General features: G+C 41.6%; 4 protein-coding genes across 4 annotated transcripts; 2 read left to right on the top strand and 2 right to left on the bottom strand.

Moving 5' to 3' along the window:
- Window positions 1-12: 12 nt before the first annotated feature.
- Window positions 13-2,333, top strand: LOC128253915 (protein OSCP1). The gene is given in 3 exon segments (XM_052982621.1): window positions 13-359; window positions 1,281-1,954; window positions 1,956-2,333. Coding segments are annotated over 3 exon segments (969 nt in total). The 5' UTR covers window positions 13-220; the 3' UTR covers window positions 2,112-2,333.
- LOC128253914 (SET and MYND domain-containing protein 4) lies at window positions 2,176-5,168 on the bottom strand. Its single transcript, XM_052982620.1, has 3 exons — window positions 4,578-5,168; window positions 3,390-4,513; window positions 2,176-3,014 (listed from the first exon to the last, which is right to left on the bottom strand). Exons 1-3 carry the CDS (start codon window positions 4,839-4,841, stop codon window positions 2,678-2,680), a joined length of 1,725 nt encoding a protein of 574 aa, XP_052838580.1. The 5' UTR covers window positions 4,842-5,168; the 3' UTR covers window positions 2,176-2,677.
- Window positions 5,169-5,718: 550 nt separating this feature from the next.
- LOC128253916 (S-phase kinase-associated protein 1) lies at window positions 5,719-6,647 on the top strand. Its single transcript, XM_052982622.1, has 2 exons — window positions 5,719-5,989; window positions 6,055-6,647. Exon 2 carries the CDS (start codon window positions 6,056-6,058, stop codon window positions 6,539-6,541), a length of 486 nt encoding a protein of 161 aa, XP_052838582.1. The 5' UTR covers window positions 5,719-5,989; window position 6,055; the 3' UTR covers window positions 6,542-6,647.
- A 619-nt stretch (window positions 6,648-7,266) lies between these two features.
- Window positions 7,267-7,801, bottom strand: LOC128253917 (uncharacterized). Its single transcript, XM_052982623.1, has one exon. The coding sequence runs from the start codon at window positions 7,660-7,662 to the stop codon at window positions 7,291-7,293; it is 372 nt and encodes a 123-aa protein (XP_052838583.1). The 5' UTR covers window positions 7,663-7,801; the 3' UTR covers window positions 7,267-7,290.
- Between the last annotated feature and the right edge of the window lie 11,049 nt (window positions 7,802-18,850).

Below are 18,850 nucleotides of genomic sequence, written 5' to 3'. Positions count from 1 at the left end.
GTTGAAGTTTTGAAATCCTTTAGAATCCGATTAGATATTTTTGAATAAATTTCCGTGTACATTGGGGCTACCGGACTACCGCCCGGAAACCAAAAATCCAATAAGCCATCAGTGTGTGTGAGCGGTTAGGGGTTCCAGGCCTTGCGTGCTCCACGAAGTCTGCGGCTCAGTCAGCTCAGTTCGCATTCGCCAGCCGTGCTTTCAAGTTGTCCGTCAAAGGATGGCCAAGTTCAGTCCGCACCAGCTGTCGAATCCCCGGGCGAATGTCTTTATCCTGGTCAATCTGGGATGCGAAATGCTCTATGTCATTGATCAGCGGCTGAAGGCGCAGCAGATTGCACAGGATAAGTCGATTCAGGGTGAGCCACTCTAGTAACCATTAATATCTAGTTTGGAACTAGAACTAGAAGTCGTTCGTGAAATCCGCAGGATTCGTCTTTAAGGTTTCGAAAAGGGTTTAATTGTGTTGAGTTAAGCAATTAAGTCATTTTTTAGGATATCTCTGTTTTGTTTTAAATCCAAATCTAAGAAAGAAAATAACTTTTGAGTTCTGACTTACAAATCCAATGATATTGAAGTTTCATATTCTTTTAAACCCCTACAAAAGGTATTACAATTTCAGTTGGTTTTGCCATGCAGTGAAGGAGACCCTATAAAGTATACTATATATTCTTGAACAGTATCACTAGGATAGTCAATTTAGACATGTCCATCTGACCGTCTGTTTGTTTCTAAGCAAACAAGTTACTAAGTTTAAAAACTATCTGGTTAAGGGTATCCTTTCATTGACAGGGAGTATATAATTCGGAACTAAATAAATCAAAATTAAACCTTAGCTATTTTTTACAAACATAGAGGAGATATAGTCAAAGTTTACTATTTCAAAAATTTCGTTTATGCATTTAAACATTTACCCACAACTAAAAATGATACAACATGACCCCAGCAGCTAGTTTTTAAATTCAAACATCTAAATAAATAAATATAAAAATTGAATAAAAATGGAAATATAGAATATTTAACCTTTGTAATAGCTGCAAGGGGTATCTATCTGTTTATGTAAATGGGTTGGCCGAAGTTTGCTTCCATTTTCGATGAATTTTAAATGAACAAGCTTAAAACTAATTGTCCGTGATAATCGTTATGCCCTTTGAAAGGATACCGAATATAAATGCATACTTTGGTGGCAAGAATTTGTTGACTCCATTTTAGAAAAACTCTGACTCAAGTCAAGCAATTAAATTTAAATCTATATATGTATATACATTTACATGTCAAAGTTATCCACGATGTGACGGCAGTGCTGCTGGAGCCCAAGTTTATAGACTCGCTGCTCAACGGATCGAAGCACAATAATGCCCAGCTGCTGACCGCCGAACACTGCAAGTTCATGCTGAACGACATAGCCACCTGCTCCTTGATGCGACTGGACGAGCAGTCCATGTCCAAGCTGTGGAACCTCATGACCATGGTGTACAAGTGGCAGCTCTTCGTGTCCCGCCATCAGCACCACCTGCTGGAGATTACCTTTCGGCACCTGGAGGCGATCAACAGGCTGTATCCGGATGCCAAGCGGCACATGTTGATTGACTTCACGAAGAACACACTGCTGGACTTCTGGAACGCCAGCGGGGAGGAGGCCCAGCTGTCCATTTACCAGACGAATCGCGCCTGGCTGCAGTGCTTCAACACCAAGATATCGCTGCTCATTCGCCTGGGTTTCCAGGCCATGGACGGCAGTTTCTTCAAGGATGTGGATCAGGACTACTTCGCCGAGTACGTCCAGTCGGCGGGTGACAACCTCTATGCGAAGAGTGCGGAGCAGCGGGTGCAGCCGGAGCAGCGGGAGCCCAACAGCATGGACCAACTGGCCGCCCAGCTGAACATCAATCCCGTGCAGGGCGAGGATCTGCAGCCCATCAATGCCCGCCAGTTCCAGCAGCAGTTCGAGCAGGACATTCGGCAATGTGATCTTCGATGACCCGGTGGCCAGCGGCTCCTCCGGCTGTGAGTTTGTCCAGCTGCAGCCCACGACTCCGACTTCATCGATGGCCCGCGGTGGATCATTGCTCAACCAGAACCTGCTCGATTTGTACAGCAAAATTCCGTAGAATTTTCGTTTAGAAAATATTGTATTTGTTGGTTTTTGTAAAGTAATTATAAAAACGCCATAGGTTGCATAGTTCTTGTTTGTTTTTTGTTTAGTTTTGTTTGTTTTGTTTTCATCGAAGACATTGTTGTGATCAAAAAATAAATCAACGTTAGAATTTTGAGCTTGCGACTTGTTGTGAAATCTGTGTGTGTGTGTGTGTGTGGGGGGGGTGTGTATGCGTTGGTGCAGGGTAAAATAGAACCAAAGGTCGAAATGTACAATTACAAATATAAAAGTTAAGGGCGTGCTCTTGCTCTTGCACTTGCTATCCTCATCTCATCTCATCTCATCGCATTGCATCGCATTGCATCGCATCGCGCTGCTGCCTGCGCTACAGACTTATGGCAACAACATGTAAAATAATCAATTACTCTCCTCATAATTTGTGTGTGTCTCGCTTGTAATAATACGCTGCCTGCCAGTCGAAGTCAGCAAAGGAAAAGTTCGTCCGTGTTGGTTGTTAATGGTTTGTTGTTGTGGTTGTTGTGGTGATGATGATGGTTGTTGGCCGGCGGCAGCATCCGATTACATCTTCGCCTTGAGCGGCACTGCGTCCACCATGATATGCAGGGCCATCTTGAGGCACTCCTCCGCGGAGCTGATCTGCTCGCACGGATAGGCGGCGCCGTATTGCGTGAGGAAGTCGCAGTACTTCCGGTAGTTGCTCACCGCAAAGTCGTAGTTGTAGGCGCCCAGCGACTTCATGTCCGTGTCGTCGGTCACCGACGGCACCGTCGCCTTGTGCGGCATCCGCCCGAAGGTGGGGTAGTCCAGCTCGCAGCCCTCGCATTTGCAGTCGAAGCGGTACTGCATGGACAGCGTGTCCAACCGCTGCTGCTTGCTGAAGATGGCGAAGTGGGCGCTGAAAAATGAATAGGGAAATCAATTACTTTTTATATCTACAATCATTTTTTAATGGCTTAGTACAAGACTAGAAGGACAATACTTCTTAAGTAAAAGTAAAAACAAATAAGTTTTATAATTGCCATTAATATTAATATTTTTTAGCAGATTAGACACGGTTAGATGGACGGGACTCATGTTTCTTTGTTATCATATAAAAAACACGTATTTTACTCTCTAATCTTTTAAATATAACCACAAATAATAAGCCGTTTTGCGCTGAGAGATGAAGTAAGAGCAGAGACGAATGACTAATATAGGCCCCATCAACACCATTTTGAACTGTGGTTTAGTAAGAGGTGGCTATTCAAGTTTTAAGGCATAAAATACTCACCCATAGTTGTCGTAGAGCACATTTCCCGCCTTAATGGGCCGCAGGACGAACAGATAGGCCTTGGTGCCCTCGTATATCCTTAAGGTATTCGGCGCACACGAGTGATTCAGCAGTGAGAGGAAGGCGTACGCCCCGGACGAGTGCGTCTGGTCGTCCTTGGTCTCGTTAACCTGCTCCACCAGATCAATGCCGTGCATGTTCGATGGGGACGTCTGCAGGTGCCGGAAGAGCAGGTCCGTGAAGAAGTTCATGCCCTCCTCGCCGCCCAAATGGTCCTTGAGCGGGGTGTATTCGATGATGAAGTGCTTGAGCACGGCACAGACCACGGAGCGCTGGAAGAGATCGGAGACGGAGCGCAGGTGCTGGTTGGTCACCAGTCCGTGGATAGCCCGGTAGTGCTCCTGCGGCGACAGCTGCCCGTAGTCCAGGTCGAAGGCGCACTTGTGCTGGTTCTGCGGTTGCTCGCAGAAGGCCATCAGCTCCTCGATGCTGGGATAGAGATCCAAGGCGGCCAGCGTGGTGCGCAGCGCGATGCCGTGGATCTTGTTGAACATGCGGTGCAGAAAGTCAATGATGGGGCACTCGAAGCGATGGTAGGTGGACGTGGCCCGCTGCTTGCACTCCTCGGAGCAGAACATCACGGAGCAGCAGCTGTCGCAGGGTACGAGGGTCAGGTAGTTCTCCCGCTTGCAGGTGGCGCAGCGGATGTACCGCATGGGCGGCAGCAGGGTGGAGCAGAAGGGCTGCTCCACGGCCACCAAATCGCCCACGACCAGGTCCCGATTGCTGACCACGAAGCGTCCCTCGTCGGCGGATTCGCGCAGCTCCAGGCAGTCGGCTATGTACGGCACCTGGGCGTGCGAATCGAAGCTGAGCTTGAACTCGTAGGGCACCAGATCCGGCGGCTGTTGTTCCAGCAGCTGCTGGCAGTCCCGCTCCCGCTTGTCCAGCTTGTGGCTCAGCCGGGCCGGATAGTTGGCCTTTCGGGCCAGCTCGATGTTGGCCAGGCACTCCCGGTAGCGCTTCCATTCGAACAGAACCGCCGACCGGTTGGCATAGCCAATGGACAGGTGCTCCGAGTTGGGCTCGGCATAGCAGATGCTTTTGTTGTACAGCTCCAGGGCCTGGAGGGTGGAGGGAATTATGGGGTGGTGTTACTTGGGGTTCGAAATGGAGGTGTCACCTCACCTGAAAGTATTTCCTGTTCTTCAGCGAGAACTGCTCGTTGCCCAGCATCCGGAACTCGACGCTCCGCTTGTTGCACTTGTCCTCCCGCAGCGTCACATTCAGGAAGATCTTCTCCATGTACTTGAAGTCGATCAGGGCCCGCTCCACGAAGTCCACCTTGCGGTAGTTCTCCTTCAGCTCGTTAAATTTGGCAGAGATTATGTTGATCAGCTTCCAGTCGTTCAGTTTCTTCACCAGATCGTCGCTCACGTCGTACACGTCCATCTTGTGAGCGGGAAGTGGGGGATTGCTATCCTCGTCCTGGTCCTGTGTGTCCTGCAGACTTCTCCGGATCGGATTGGATCGGATCCTACGTTTCAGTCCGCGTGTCGGCGACGCCGCCTGTTTTTTTCAACCGGAAAATCGGTTCGTTTGGCCCACTGCCGCTGCCGCAAATTCTTTGGCTGGCGCACGTGCTGACCGCTAATTTGCGATTTCACAGACAATTTCGATTCGGCAATATTGCGAATATCCGCAGAGCGAAATAAAATGTTATTTTTTGCCAATTATTAATTAATCGATATTATCAATGTTTTTAAAACATCGATGACATCGTTGTTATCATCGATGTTTCCCCACCTCTTGTCGATAGATTTAAGAAACAAACTTCGATATATTTCAAGACCACATTTTTCAGTGCGGAATAACGACATTTACGACAAATGGTTAATGTCTTCGCTACATGCGGGATATGGCATCGCCGTTATGCTTAAACTTTTTCGCCGGTCTGGCAAGCCTGTGCTATAAATTAGTGTTGGAAAAGATTTAACCGCGCTGTTTAAATTGGTTGGAAAACATTTTTCTAGGTAAGCTGTTTTAAAATTTTAAAAATTGATTTAGTTTAAGAATAAGTTTTTGTGTATTTTAAATTTTGAACAAATTAAATATTGAAACAACAAAATTGGTTTAAAAATATATTTGTTCAAGGTAAGGTATACATTTTACATATTTAATAAAATATTGATTTTTTAAAAATGTTTGTGTTAGTCGTCTTCTTATTTTTTTAATTGAAAACAATGGGTGTATTGTTGTCGCAGTGCTTACACACCAAAAATCTATATTGGCGGCATCTTTAAATTCCGCAGGAAAGGTGCACTCACTGGCGTCAATTTCTTTTCTTCTGTCAAAATCCCAAATTTTCTAGGAAATCGGGGAATTTGGCAAGTTTGTCATCTTGTTTGTTCTGTTTGTGTGCTCAGACGGCCGCCGCACCAGTTCGGTTCAAGTTGAAGGCAAGGGAATATTATTTTTAGCCAGTAGGCCACAGCTAAGAACACTGCTGGTCTGTCTAAAAATTTTCTTTTTGGCTGTGTCTGCAAATAAATCAAACACCTTCGTATCACATCAAGAGAACTAAAAGCAAAATCAGGAAAGTATGTAAAAATAGGGAAAAAGGCGTGGGTTGAGTTATGAATTGATGGCCCATTCGATTTTGTAGAATGCCGATCATTCGGCTGGAGTCTGCGGACAAGGAGATTTTCGACACGGACCAGGAGATCGCCAAGTGCTCGGAAACGATTCGCACGGCTCTCGAGGATTTGGGCGACGAGAGCGATAACAGTGTGCTGCCCTTGCCGAATGTCAACTCGCTAATCCTGAAGAAGGTGCTCCACTGGGCCACCTACCACAAGGACGATCCCATGGTCACCGAGGAGGATGAGAACAAGGAGAAGCGCACCGATGACATATCCTCGTGGGATGCCGACTTCCTCAAGGTGGACCAGGGCACCCTGTTCGAGCTGATCCTGGCCGCCAACTACCTCAATATCCAGGGCCTGCTGGACGTCACCTGCAAAACCGTGGCCAACATGATCAAGGGCAAGTCGCCGCAGGACATCCGCGACACGTTCGCCATCAACAACGATTTCTCGCCGCAGGAGGAGGAGCAGGTGCGCAAGGAGAACGAGTGGTGCGAGGAGAAATAATTGGAGACGCCTCTCTCACAAATTGCCAAGCTGGTTTACGCTTCCTTTCTCTAATATTATCAAATAAATCATTGCAAAACCGAAACCACAGTTTTAATAATAGGTTATTTATGTGCATACATTTAAAAAAAAAAACAATTTAATTGTGTATTATTAAACAATACCAAATTAGCCGTTTTTAATTTATTTTATCAATTTAAAATTTATGTGTAATAACATTAAAGATCAGAAGGTAATTTTTATTATTATAATTTAAACCACCATCAAACCATAAAATCTTCTTTTGGTTAAGATGATATAAAAAACAATTTTATATCTTTTGTTTTAATGTTTTTATTTCGAATCAATCACTATTTTATGATTATATTATTATTACTTTGCAAGTACAAACGTGTACCTAAGTCTTTTTTTAATAACTCTAATATTAAGTGAATATCTTATCTTGATTGAGATAATGATATTTCGTCATACGTGAACTTGGTAGTCTAATGCTTGTAACTCTTATCTTTATCTTTAAAAATCAACTACAAAGAACACATTCGTATTTCGGATTTTATGATAATGTACATATATTACATTAAGTGAGCTGAAAATTTAAGTAACGACTTAAGTTAACGACTTTTTTTTAAATTTAAAATTTTTAATTCTCTCCAATCGCTTAAAAAAGTTTAAATAAATCTGCAACGTTTAGACAAACGTTATTTACAGGCAGTTTTACAATGGAATGTTATTCGTTAATCTTATATTTATTAACCAAGAGCACGCACAATGAGCTCCATGACCTTGGCCAGAATGGTGGTGACTAGATTAGCGACTTGACCCAAAATTGTGAAGACAAGATCGATGATGCCCCCAAGCTGGTAGGATCGCAGACATTGGAAGATGAAGAAGGCGACCAAAACCACCAGCACGGGCTTCACCAGCGAAATCAGGAACCGGAAGGCGAAGAGTAGGGTGTACCAGGAGACGACCAGCAGCAACACGTATGCGATCAGTTGGCCCAGGTCAGAGGGCATGGACACGTTCTTCGAGACGAATTCGTGGAAGACCGCGGGGAAGGAGCCGTCGTTCTGCCATTCACCTTCTTCCCTTCTGAAATCCTTATTGCTTCCCCGTTCCATGGTTTAGTTAAACTTATCTGAGGCTACCAGCAAGGCACACTGACCCAATCCCGATCGAAAGTAATTTGGTTGTGATTCACAAAAGTCCGATTGCCAAGTCGTAAACAAATCTTCAAGTTTGCGAAAATCAGCTGTTTGAGTGTGACCATATTCGCGATCGTAGTTCTGCAGCCCTGCAGGGTGCACAAATTATAAGGTGACGCTAACTTTTTTTTGTATTATTTAAAAAAAATTAATAAAAAGTATGTTTACTTATCTATTAAAAAAAAATATAAATAAGTGGATAAAATAAAAAACATGCTTTAGGTGAGAAACTCTAAATTTCTCAATGCGGTCTTGACAAAAATTACTTTGAAATGTTTAAAAGGGTTAAAAATTTTGTTGAAAACGAAAAACAAACATTTAAGTCTTTATTTTAGCTTGTATCTTGTGAAAAACTAATTTGTTTATAATAACTTAAAGTATTGTGGCAAAAAAGGTATTCAAACTTTTAAACAATATATAATTAGTTATTAAGATAATATACATAAGAATCAATTTTATCACTTCTTTGATTTGATTCAAATATCATTAATAATACCAACGTCTACCTTAACGTTCTTCTTTTAGCACTTTAGTATCAAGTGAAAATTTTCTTATCTTGATTGAAATAATGAATACGAAATTACTTACGTGTACTTAGTAGGCTAATGCTCGTAAGATTACATTATAGCTGAAAATTTTAACACGATACAGAGTGAGGGTTTTTATACAACCTAATATAATTTGCAATTAAATATAAAAGCTTAACAAAAAGGTATACAAAATAAAAAAAGGGTAATTTCATTTCACATTTCACAGTTAAAATGTATTGTGTTTACCAAGCGACATTGTCAATAAATAAATAATTGATTTTCAGCGCTTTTTCATTTTTCACAAACGCTGACTGCATTTTTTCTAACATTAGACGGCAAAAACCATTACAGCTAAATATGCTTTTAAAATATTTACATTAAATATTGTCATAAAACGATGGCTTGAGCTTTAGATTGTCTGTTATTAAGACAAACGGGTATCAAGCGTTGATGGCCCCTAATTACTTTTCCCAATGTGCCAACAAAAGCAAAACAATTACTTTCTCTCAAAGTGCAGTGGGTTAAAGTTAACCTGGCCATAAATCTAAATGCGACCTTTCAACTTTGGCGCTGTGCATTGAACTGGCTGCAAATTCGCCAAGGATAAACTGGTTGGCAAAAAGGTAAGAGGCTGCCTGAAACTGATGCTATAACAAAAAAAAAAAAAATAAGAAAACACGGCAGGCGAACAATAAGCAATTTCCTTTTTCTTTGAGCTGTCTTGGTTCAACGCACTGCTCGCAAAGAAATCGCATTTTAATAGCAGTCAAATCGCCAACCGAGCACACAAATTGGAATAAATGGCGCCCAGGCAGGATTTTTCTTTTCTTGCAAATCGTATAATAGGTGGGTGTGAAAATCAAAAAAAAAAAAACCGACTTAATTTACTTGGACCTTAAGGCAGCTGCACCAAAAATGTAGTTTCATTGTTCAGCAAGTTGACGGTGCTATTAGCTATGCCCTTTGCTTGTTCTGGGCAAACTACATGCTACAATAAACAATGGGCAAACAGATGTCCATCCAACTTGCCTGCAGTTGCACTCTGGACTAGAAACAAAACTTCAGGGATCTGAACTCGACTTGATGCATCTGACAGGCTGACTTTGACACAAAGCCCAGGAGGACAGACTGTTGGCTCTATAAATAAGACACAACCCCTGACAGTGATGCGGGCGAACTATATAATTTATTAAACTAGACGCATGGTTCAGGCTGATAGAGGGGGAAAAAACATGACAACGATTGGGGTGTAGAACTTAACAAGAAAATTATAAAACTAATCTAAATTAGCATGTAGTTACGAATTTTTAAGCCATTTAAGTAATCAAATTTTCAAATATTTTGTATTAGAATTTTGGTTATTTAAGCCTTGAAACTCCAAGAATCAATGCCACTTAAAATTATCCCTATATATAGCAAATGCATTTTTTTAATGTTCTTACCGGGCTTTTTCCTCGTATTTTGCAAGTATACATAGAACTAAAAAACAAATCATTTAAAGATGTTCCAAAAAGAATGCTTTAAAAAAAATAAAATGAAGTCTTCTGGTATTCGTCCTGTGTCCTTTTAAGTCAAAGTGTATCATAGCAATCTTTTAGACACGTCTTGAAACCTCAATGATAGAAAAATATTGTTGTCATTGCATAACTTAACCCTTTAAATTCTGTTAGGAAACAACCAAATGGCCATCTCTGCCAGCTGACCCAATGTTAGTTGGTCTGATTCTGTGTGTGTTTGAGGGTGTTGCAAGTGCAACAACTGTGTCACGCCTTGTTTCTGTAAACGACAAAGCGGAGAGTAGTTCAGAATGTGCAGACTACTATATATATGTGCGAATAAGTGGGGGGATGTGGCGGAAGACGAAGGACAACGACAAGCTGCTAAAGCCAGCTTGTTATTATTTCTGCCTTTTGTTGCTGGCTTCATAAAAGTGTTGTGCCGAGTTCTGTGCTGTGTTGTGCTGTCCACGTGTGTTTGAGTGTGCACGGGCGATTGTTTGTTTGCCCGGCTCTTCCTGTTGCTCGTTCGACTTCTGCCTGAGCGTTTCCGCTTCCTTTCATTTGCCATTCCGCTCATGCCGCCCCCTAGTCCCGCCCACTTTCTCTTTGGCATTTCATTTTTGTGCTTGTTTTGGATTTACTTTGCTCTGCGGCTATTTGCTTGACTAATTCCTAGAGACCGCTAAATATTTAATACACTCGCACCAGGCTAAAAATCATTTGAAGCACTTGAAAGCACAGGGAATTTTAAAACCAATTTTGCCGCTGGCTGGGGAGATTATTACTCCTACGTGCACGTGGAAATTCTACATTACCTGCCAACTTCATGGGAAACCTGCCGTTGAGACCTGTCGCTTCACTAACATTAGATTGTGAACTGAAAGCTAGAACAATGCACTACACTTGACAAAACATCAAGCGTTTTCGATTGTCATTTTGACCTGATTTTTAAAATTTTTATTTTGTTCTATTTCTTTTTATTCTATTATTAAAGAGTAAGTAATCTGATACATTATAATAATTAAGAGCAGCAATCAATATCTATTATTTAGTCTTTGTTTAATAAAATTGTGATTATTTTTTATTGTGCTCCTGCACTTTCAGACGTGTCCCACTCCAGCTGAAGTGGACGACACGTGTCAACTGGAAAGTGCATCGGATCCGGCAACCGCAACTTTGCAACTCAGAGTTGACCTTTTCGCACTGGAGTGTCTCGAGTCGTGAGTTTCTGATGCTGTCGTTCGCCGGGGGCAAAGTCATTTGACATAGTCAACTTGTTTTAAATTAATGAGCGCGCACCCCGAAAAAACGCGAATTAAATTGCTTAGCGTCTTGGGTGGGAGAAGGTGGTGAAGGTGGAGAAGGTGGAGATGGCGGCAGAAGGCAACAGGTGGAAAGGGTTCCTCCCCCAGGAAGTGGCCGTAAAAAGCCACTCTGAAACATTCGAGGGCCTAAGTAAAGTTTCCGCCTGGCGGCCTGCAGGGGAATCCCCAGGACCACCTTAAAAAAAAACCGAAAAAAAAGACTGGCGGCCATAGAAAATTACAACAAGCTGAAGAATAAACAAGGGGTCCTGGTCCTAAAGGATACGAGTATCCTTTTGGGCTCCGACGCGCCACGCCTTGTTGTATGCCTAATGGATTCCCCAATTCATTTGACCAAAGCACCAAAAGGCCCTTATCCGCTCTTAAATGTCAGCACGTTATGAAATTATGGGCTAAATGAAATTATTCACAAATAAATGAATTGCGCAGTCAACGGGAATCATTTTTGTACATTATTTTTACACTTTTTCTTCGTTTTCATTTTTTTTCAATATTTTCATTCAATTTGGAGCGGCAGCTCTTTATCCCGCCTGAAATATCAAAGGTGAGTCAAAGGTGGGGCTATGGAAAGTAAGGAGAGAAGTATGTAGTTTCACCGAGAATCGGATTCTGGTGAGGGAGTGTCAATTCAATCAAGCGACCTGCTCCTTTCCACTTTTCTTCAACTTAATCTCGATGTTGTTGTCCTCGTTGTGTTGTTTGGTTACACAAAATGAGAATTTATGCCCGGCACACAATATCGGGCGCACATAAGCTGACTATATAATAAAATTTCAATTTGCCCGACAAACGATGTCGTCGACACTCGTTTTTCCGCACAAAGGCAAAGAAGCGGCACAAAGCAATCGCAGTTCCCCTGGCCAAAGTGTACGCAAATATCGTATATATGAACACTCTCTAAATATATATAAAAATATTCCATTATGCGTTTTATTTACGCTTATTGCGATATGAAAGTTGGGGGACCTTCTGCAGGTGAACTTTAATTAATTTTATACTGGAAATGCCCAAAAGTGTAATAGACAACAATAGTTTTGAAATAAACATTTACTTAAAGAATTTCCATTTCCCGTCACGTAGACCAAAACATCATGTATGGAAATTCACCTACAGTTGCCTTCATGCCGGAAATGTTATTTTTTAAAATTCGCTTTTGGTTTTTGCCGAATATCCTGTGTACGCTTCCTGCTTCGCTAATTGCTGCCAGCGGGGAGTTAACCTTTGAAAGGTCGCTCCACTCAAAATACACCTACCGTTGACATTTTCACAGGGATTGGGATAACTGGTGCCTATTTTAAATGTAAACTCCATTAATTACAACTTCTTAATCGACGTTAGTCAATGCCGTTTCGTAACATATTAATTACTGTGAGCTTCAAAAATGGAAAAAGATGCTCTACTTTTCAATTTGTTATTTTTTGCTTAAACTTGTATAAGATAAAGCTTTAAATGTAATTAAATAAATAAATACCAACCTGAATGAATTTATAAAATTCAACCAAGTATTTGCCTTTAAATGTCAGTATAGTATATATGTTGAGTATAGTGTAAATGCTAAGCTATCTTATCTGGAAAAGTATTTTGTTCTGTTCCTTTTGATATTAACGTTTTATTTTAAAAATTCTAAGAATTCTCTCTAAATCAGTTTGAATTTGATTCGATTTATTGATTGGATTAATTATTGAATTTTATTGCATTATATAAATCAGATAAATAAAAAAAACACCTTTGTTCTAGGAACTTGATTGATTTCTCTTAGATTCTGTAGCATAAATCTTTAAATATTTATATATATAAAGGGTAAATGACAAATACCATTTCTTATTTACCATGGGCTCTCGGCACGAAAGGAGTTATCCATGTATAAAAGGGGGGTGTTGATGGCGGTTGATAGCTATTGATATGACATTTGCCGGTCGGTGGTCCTTAATGACGTCACCGAGGAGCAAGGGAACGGGAATAGGGAGTAAGTGCGTCGGCGGAGGTCACGTAAAATACATGCTCGTTAAAAATTGACGATGTGCATCAGCGCGTGGCTCGATGCGGACTCTTAGACAAGGTGAGAGTAAAAGTGTTGGGACCCGGGAGTATTCGTTGTTTTGGTGGATCCACGTGCCTCAAGCACTTAACCCATTGACCGGAGTGCGTCCACCTTTTTGGCGTCGAGCATTTATCGAATAATGTACGCTTTTGGGCATTTATGACTTTTTAAAGCCGTCACCGCATCTCGTAAACTCATAAAAACATTCAGCCATAATGTCAACGGGCCCAAGCGAAGCGAGAGCCCCCAAAGGACATCCACATTTACTGGGGCGTATACGTATTCTCATATAAATATCTAAATGTTTTGCATACTGCAAAAAAACCGACCGGGCCCCTTTCACATTGCCTCTTTCGCAGCCTTTGCCAGCGTTGAGATATAAATACGTAATGCATGTCAGTTTGGTTTTGCGCTTTGATTTAACAGCGTTGATTTATGGCACGCCAGCGCTGAGAAGTATGCTATAGCGGGATGGTGGGATGGCAGGAGTATAAAAAGTGCGCGTTAAAATCAAATATAACCCACGGCCGCAGTGAAAGCGGATTTAATTAGTGGAAAGCAGACGGAAAGTGTACGCTTCGCTGACAATATGAGATGAGATGGGTGGGACGATGATAACGATGTTGCCTGGCATAAACATTAAATCGCCAGCGAAATGCGTCTGAGTTAAGGGAATATAAAATACAAGTCTGCCTTAAAAACAATCTTTACGAAGCGAATCAAAATAGAGCAAAAGGTCGCAGAAACTTTGGCCAAGTAGATCATTTCCAGGTTATTCACATATCTCAACAACCCATATCCCCTCCCTCCCAAAAAAACACAACCTCCCACTGCGAATATCAAATTAATTTGTCGGCCAGCAATGAAATAACTTTGACAACTTCTCAGTATTCTTTTTTTTTTTGGGATCAAGGGTATAAAAGTTTTAGCGGCCCTCTTTGGCACTTGCTAATTGAGTTTGCCCGGCTTTCATACGCCATGTGGGACCGACCGGTGAAGATTGTTTCCGTTTTGCCCGTGTTATTGCCGTCCGACTTGTCAACCTTTTTATTTGGTTCAATAAACCGAACGCCAGCATATATGCGAATATTTATTTGTATAAACACATCTAAATATTCGTGTGTTTAAAGGAGATGGGCAAACAAGCGACCGCTTCGACCGCCTGTTATTTTTGCCTAACATAACATGGCGTATACGAAACGCCAACACCTTTAACAGAAAAAATACGCATACGCCGAGTAGAGTATGCGGAAAAAAAAGAATTCAGAAACGGCAGTTCCCACGTGTTTTCCCTTGTTTTCGAGAAAGCTTTTCATGCTAATGGAAAACCCAATACGTTTAACTTCTGATATGTGTGTATTATGAAAGGTTTCAGGGGGCGGATGTGTGTGTATGCCAAGTCAAGTACATCGCCCTTCTTCCGCCACTTCAAAGTATTGCGTCTGTAATTCCGTCTATGGAGTACTTAAATATTTCTCCTACTTTTGAGTGAACCACATGTGGCGTTTCCGGATCAATTTTCCCGGATCGGATTTTCCCATGAACTCTTAGCTGTCCTTGAAAAAAACCAGAGCAAAAAACGCGACATTTAAATCGCCCTGGAGAATTTAATTGACAAAATTAATTACCGAAAATGCTTTCTCCGCTAAATTATAAATATCCAAGGGAGCCGCATAAACAACAACGCAAAAGAAGCGAGAAAAACAACGGCACAACTCAGGTTTTTGACAAAAAAACAACATGGCCAAGATGTGAGGGAGGGGGGTGAAGGGGCGTCGCCGTTTGGCGTTGTTCAAATATTCATGACAAGACGGCACAAAGTGCTCAAGTTTATTGCAATGAGAACAAGTAAACGATGGCGGCGGCGACTGTTGCTTTCCTCCAACTCCCGACTGTACTTTTTATGGCATATCTTTTTATGAAATATGCCCGAATACACACGGGCTAAAATAAAATGATTTTGGGTCTCCGCTCAAATCCGCTGGCATGACATCAGTTCAGTTCGTATCTGTGAGATGCAAATCGTCCCAAAACAAGCGACTATTGCATCACACGCAATTGTCCAACTGCTGACGCATGCACTTCTTCGACTTCGGGCCATGACATCACTTTACACGCACGATTTGTGGCAAATGCCGCCATAATTTCTGCCCAAAACACAACGCCTCCCTCCCGTGATCCTTTGCATCTGGGATTCTGGGACGATTCGAGGAGGGCCTTAAGGAGCAAATGGCAGCGAGTGGGCGCAGGATGACCGAATGCAAGAAGATGGCGACGACTTCCGCACAAACGGAAGCCACATTCCGCTCTTTTGCTTGCGACTTGCCATTGTCAACGTTGTGTTCTTGTACTCTTGTATTCTTGGCCCACACGTACACACACACACACACACACATACACACATACACACACACACACTCAAACACACTGATGCATCACTTTTGGCCGACATCCAAGAGTTGAACACAAATTTTTCGAGTACAGTCAGCAAAAAGCGCATTTTGGCATGGAAACATGGCAGACTCAAAAATCACACGCACACATTCGCCATCGGAACACCTTTATGGATTGAAAGTTCAGCAATTAGCGAGCTGAATCGAATTTAACACATACATATAAATATACCTTTTACTTATTTAAAAACACGAAATGTTTACCTATTACTATTTAGTAGCTTAAAGCGATTCCAATAACCATATTAATATTTAATACAATATATTTTTGAAAATACTCCAAAGTATATTTCCTTAGACAGGTATGGTACAAATTTAAATTTTATTGATATTAATAATTAAGAACAAAATTACATTGTGCTATTGCAGATACAAATTAGCTATTTAGTAAGTCACAAAAACCATAAATTGTTAAATATAAATCGGATAAGTTGAGTATGCCCTTGTTTTAGTTGAAACGCATCTATATTCAATTGATTAATGCGTTGAGTACAAATTTATTTGACAGTGAAATGGATATTAAAACAATTGGCATGCTAAACTAATTTAAAGCCGCTTCAGCTTAAATATGCAAATGCCCAAATGAAAGCAGCGGCGGTCAACGGTAATTATAAATATTTGCTTAGCACAAAAACTCACAAGCAATCAACCCTGTGCAGGTGTAATTCCTTCAATTAGCTGTGTCCCCACAATCAACAACTTTCCGTGAACTATAATTATGTAAGCCACTGTCACTGTCAAATGACATCAGTTTAACCGAAAATTATGCTTACGTGACACTCAATTTTTTAGGGGAAATTGTAACTAAATATAAAACAAGCTTAAAATTATAATAAAATAAATTTTAAAAGTGAAATAACTTATTTTTTTTATTGTACACTTAATTATTTATTATCATTCGCTTAGCCATTCTTTAAAGGAAATAATATTAAATAAGTACTGTATTTGAATATATTTTAACATTCGTCAACTGTTATAAAAAGTAAAGGTAAAATAAGTTATTTATTTTTCTTTTAACCAAAAATTAATTATTTTTATAAATTTTCCCATTATATTATCGATATAGTCTCAAATTAATATCTATTATAATGTACCTGTATTTGAATATACTTTCCCAATCGTCAGTTCGATGTCATAGCTTCAAAATCGTATAAATGCCTAATGAATGAAGGTGTCTGTGAGTTCCTGGAAATTGTAGTAAAGTGGGTTATTTAAACAGTTTGTTCGGTGAGCTGGCCACCTTTCTGATTCGGGCTAACTGAGCAGTTGACATCATATACCACCCTGTGCATATACGCGGTATATACGCCATAAAACTGGCCCGCAATCTCCTCTCAATGGAACAATAGAGTTCGCCCCAAAAGGGGTGAGAATTGGGAATTCTCGGTGGGGTGGCATATTTGCCGGCAGCATTTTTGGCGGCAAACGCCTACGCGCTATTGTCGCCACCCCAACCCCACTCGATTTGTCCTTGGGAATTTGCCGTTAGTGTTGCTCGATTGGGGCTTGAAAAATCATTCATTGAGACACACTAACACAAACACACACACACACACACACACGCACACACAGTGGCTAGTTGGCAGTTGTAGAGAGTCGTAGAGATTTTTCGCGTGGGCGTTGTGTGTTATTGCTATTGCCGCTGGCTCGTTGTTTTCATACTCCAAATATTTGTAGTGGGAAAATTCTTGCAGAAGTACTATTGAGCTGGCTTTCTCTCTCTGTCTCTTTCTGTTGTTCGCCATTAAGTTTCGTTTTATGACAGTGTCGCTGGCTTTGGCTAGAAACAGTTGACGCAGCAGCTCCACTTTCAAAAAAAAAAAAATAAATAAAAGAAAAAAAAAAAAGAAAAGCTGGAAATCCCAAAAGAGCGTGGGCGTCGGATGCCTCTGCTTCTAGTTTGCAAATTCCCCAACCCCCCAACCCTCCCACCATTGCGGTTTTTCCTTATTGTGTATGCCTGTCGCGCTTTGCTGATTTTTCTTAATGGAATTTATGCGAGTGTGAAATTTATGTTTGTGCACAGATAGAAAACGCAAAACTATTCTTAGTTCGCGCTTTGGCGAGTGGAAAAACACACGCGTTGCCTACTTTTCTGCGCAGTGACAAGGCCACCACCCAAATCACCCACTTTGATTAACTGCAGCGCGTACGGAAATCGCCAGCACACACTTTCCGTAATAATTCAGATTGGCATTAAGCAGTTTTTCCTGCGGTAACTCTTACATGTTCATTAGCTGTCAGTTAGGCCAATCAAGCTCGCAACACAAAAATAAGGAAACGGTTGCATGCGAAGCCAGCGGGATATCGGTTGCTCCAAACCGGAATATCCCGACGGCAAGTCGCTATGTAATCGCTCGCAGTTATGAATATTTACTGGCATCCTATTTTCTGCCTGGCCCACACACACATTACTATATTATGTCAATGCGAGTGTGTGGGCGGTACAAATTGCTTTTCAATCAATTGAGCCTGCAGTTATTGCACTCACTTGCCCAAAGGTTGCGTCTTATACTTGTATATATATTGCTCATACGACCCGTTTGCCCAAAAAAAGAAAACCAAGACAGAGGGTGGTTCATTCATATATGCCATTGACTGGCAAAACGCCCTCGAATAGTCTTGTATTACAAATGGAAATTTCTTGACTTCTGCCAAAAAAGAAAAGCAGAGAAGGAAAAACCCTTTGTCAGTATTTGAGTTGGAGCCACATGGCGCGGGTGTATGTCTTTGGCATATTTATGATTCAGCTGATAAATAAATAAATTTCATTTAAAGCCCATTTAAGCTTTATTGCCGCCACTAGCCGCTAGCCGGCTATTTGTGCTCATAGTTTGGCTCGTAAATAATAATTCGCCAGAGGATGTAATACGCCTCCACTTAATTTCACAATCTGCAGTTGTCAGTTCGGCGATGCAATCAGATGGGCTAAGCTCTGCTGCTGATGCGGTTATATATTGAATGCACTCTATGCCATAAGGTGTTGCAGCCGCTGATCCTTATGTCAGAGAAATTGCATCAGCATCAGCCACCTGGCCGCAAAAGCTTATTGGGTGCCTGATGTGGGCACAAATGCGTTACCCTCCAGCCTTTCCGGCCTGGACACGTACGATTCCTCTTCAGCTGCTCGGCAAGTTGATAAACTGAGGAGGCATTCGGGTGGAAAACGTTTCGGCGGGTGGCCGCCACGGGAAGAAATGGCTGCAATGTGGATGGAAACCGAGCTACATATGTTACCTCACTTGAACTTGAGTTG

The sequence above is a fragment of the Drosophila gunungcola genome (assembly GCF_025200985.1).
Source record: "Drosophila gunungcola strain Sukarami chromosome 2R unlocalized genomic scaffold, Dgunungcola_SK_2 000004F, whole genome shotgun sequence".
In the NCBI taxonomy this organism is placed as follows: Eukaryota; Metazoa; Arthropoda; class Insecta; order Diptera; family Drosophilidae; genus Drosophila; species Drosophila gunungcola.
Note: the sequence above shows the minus strand (reverse complement) of the source record. Positions and strands in the feature narration are given on the sequence as shown.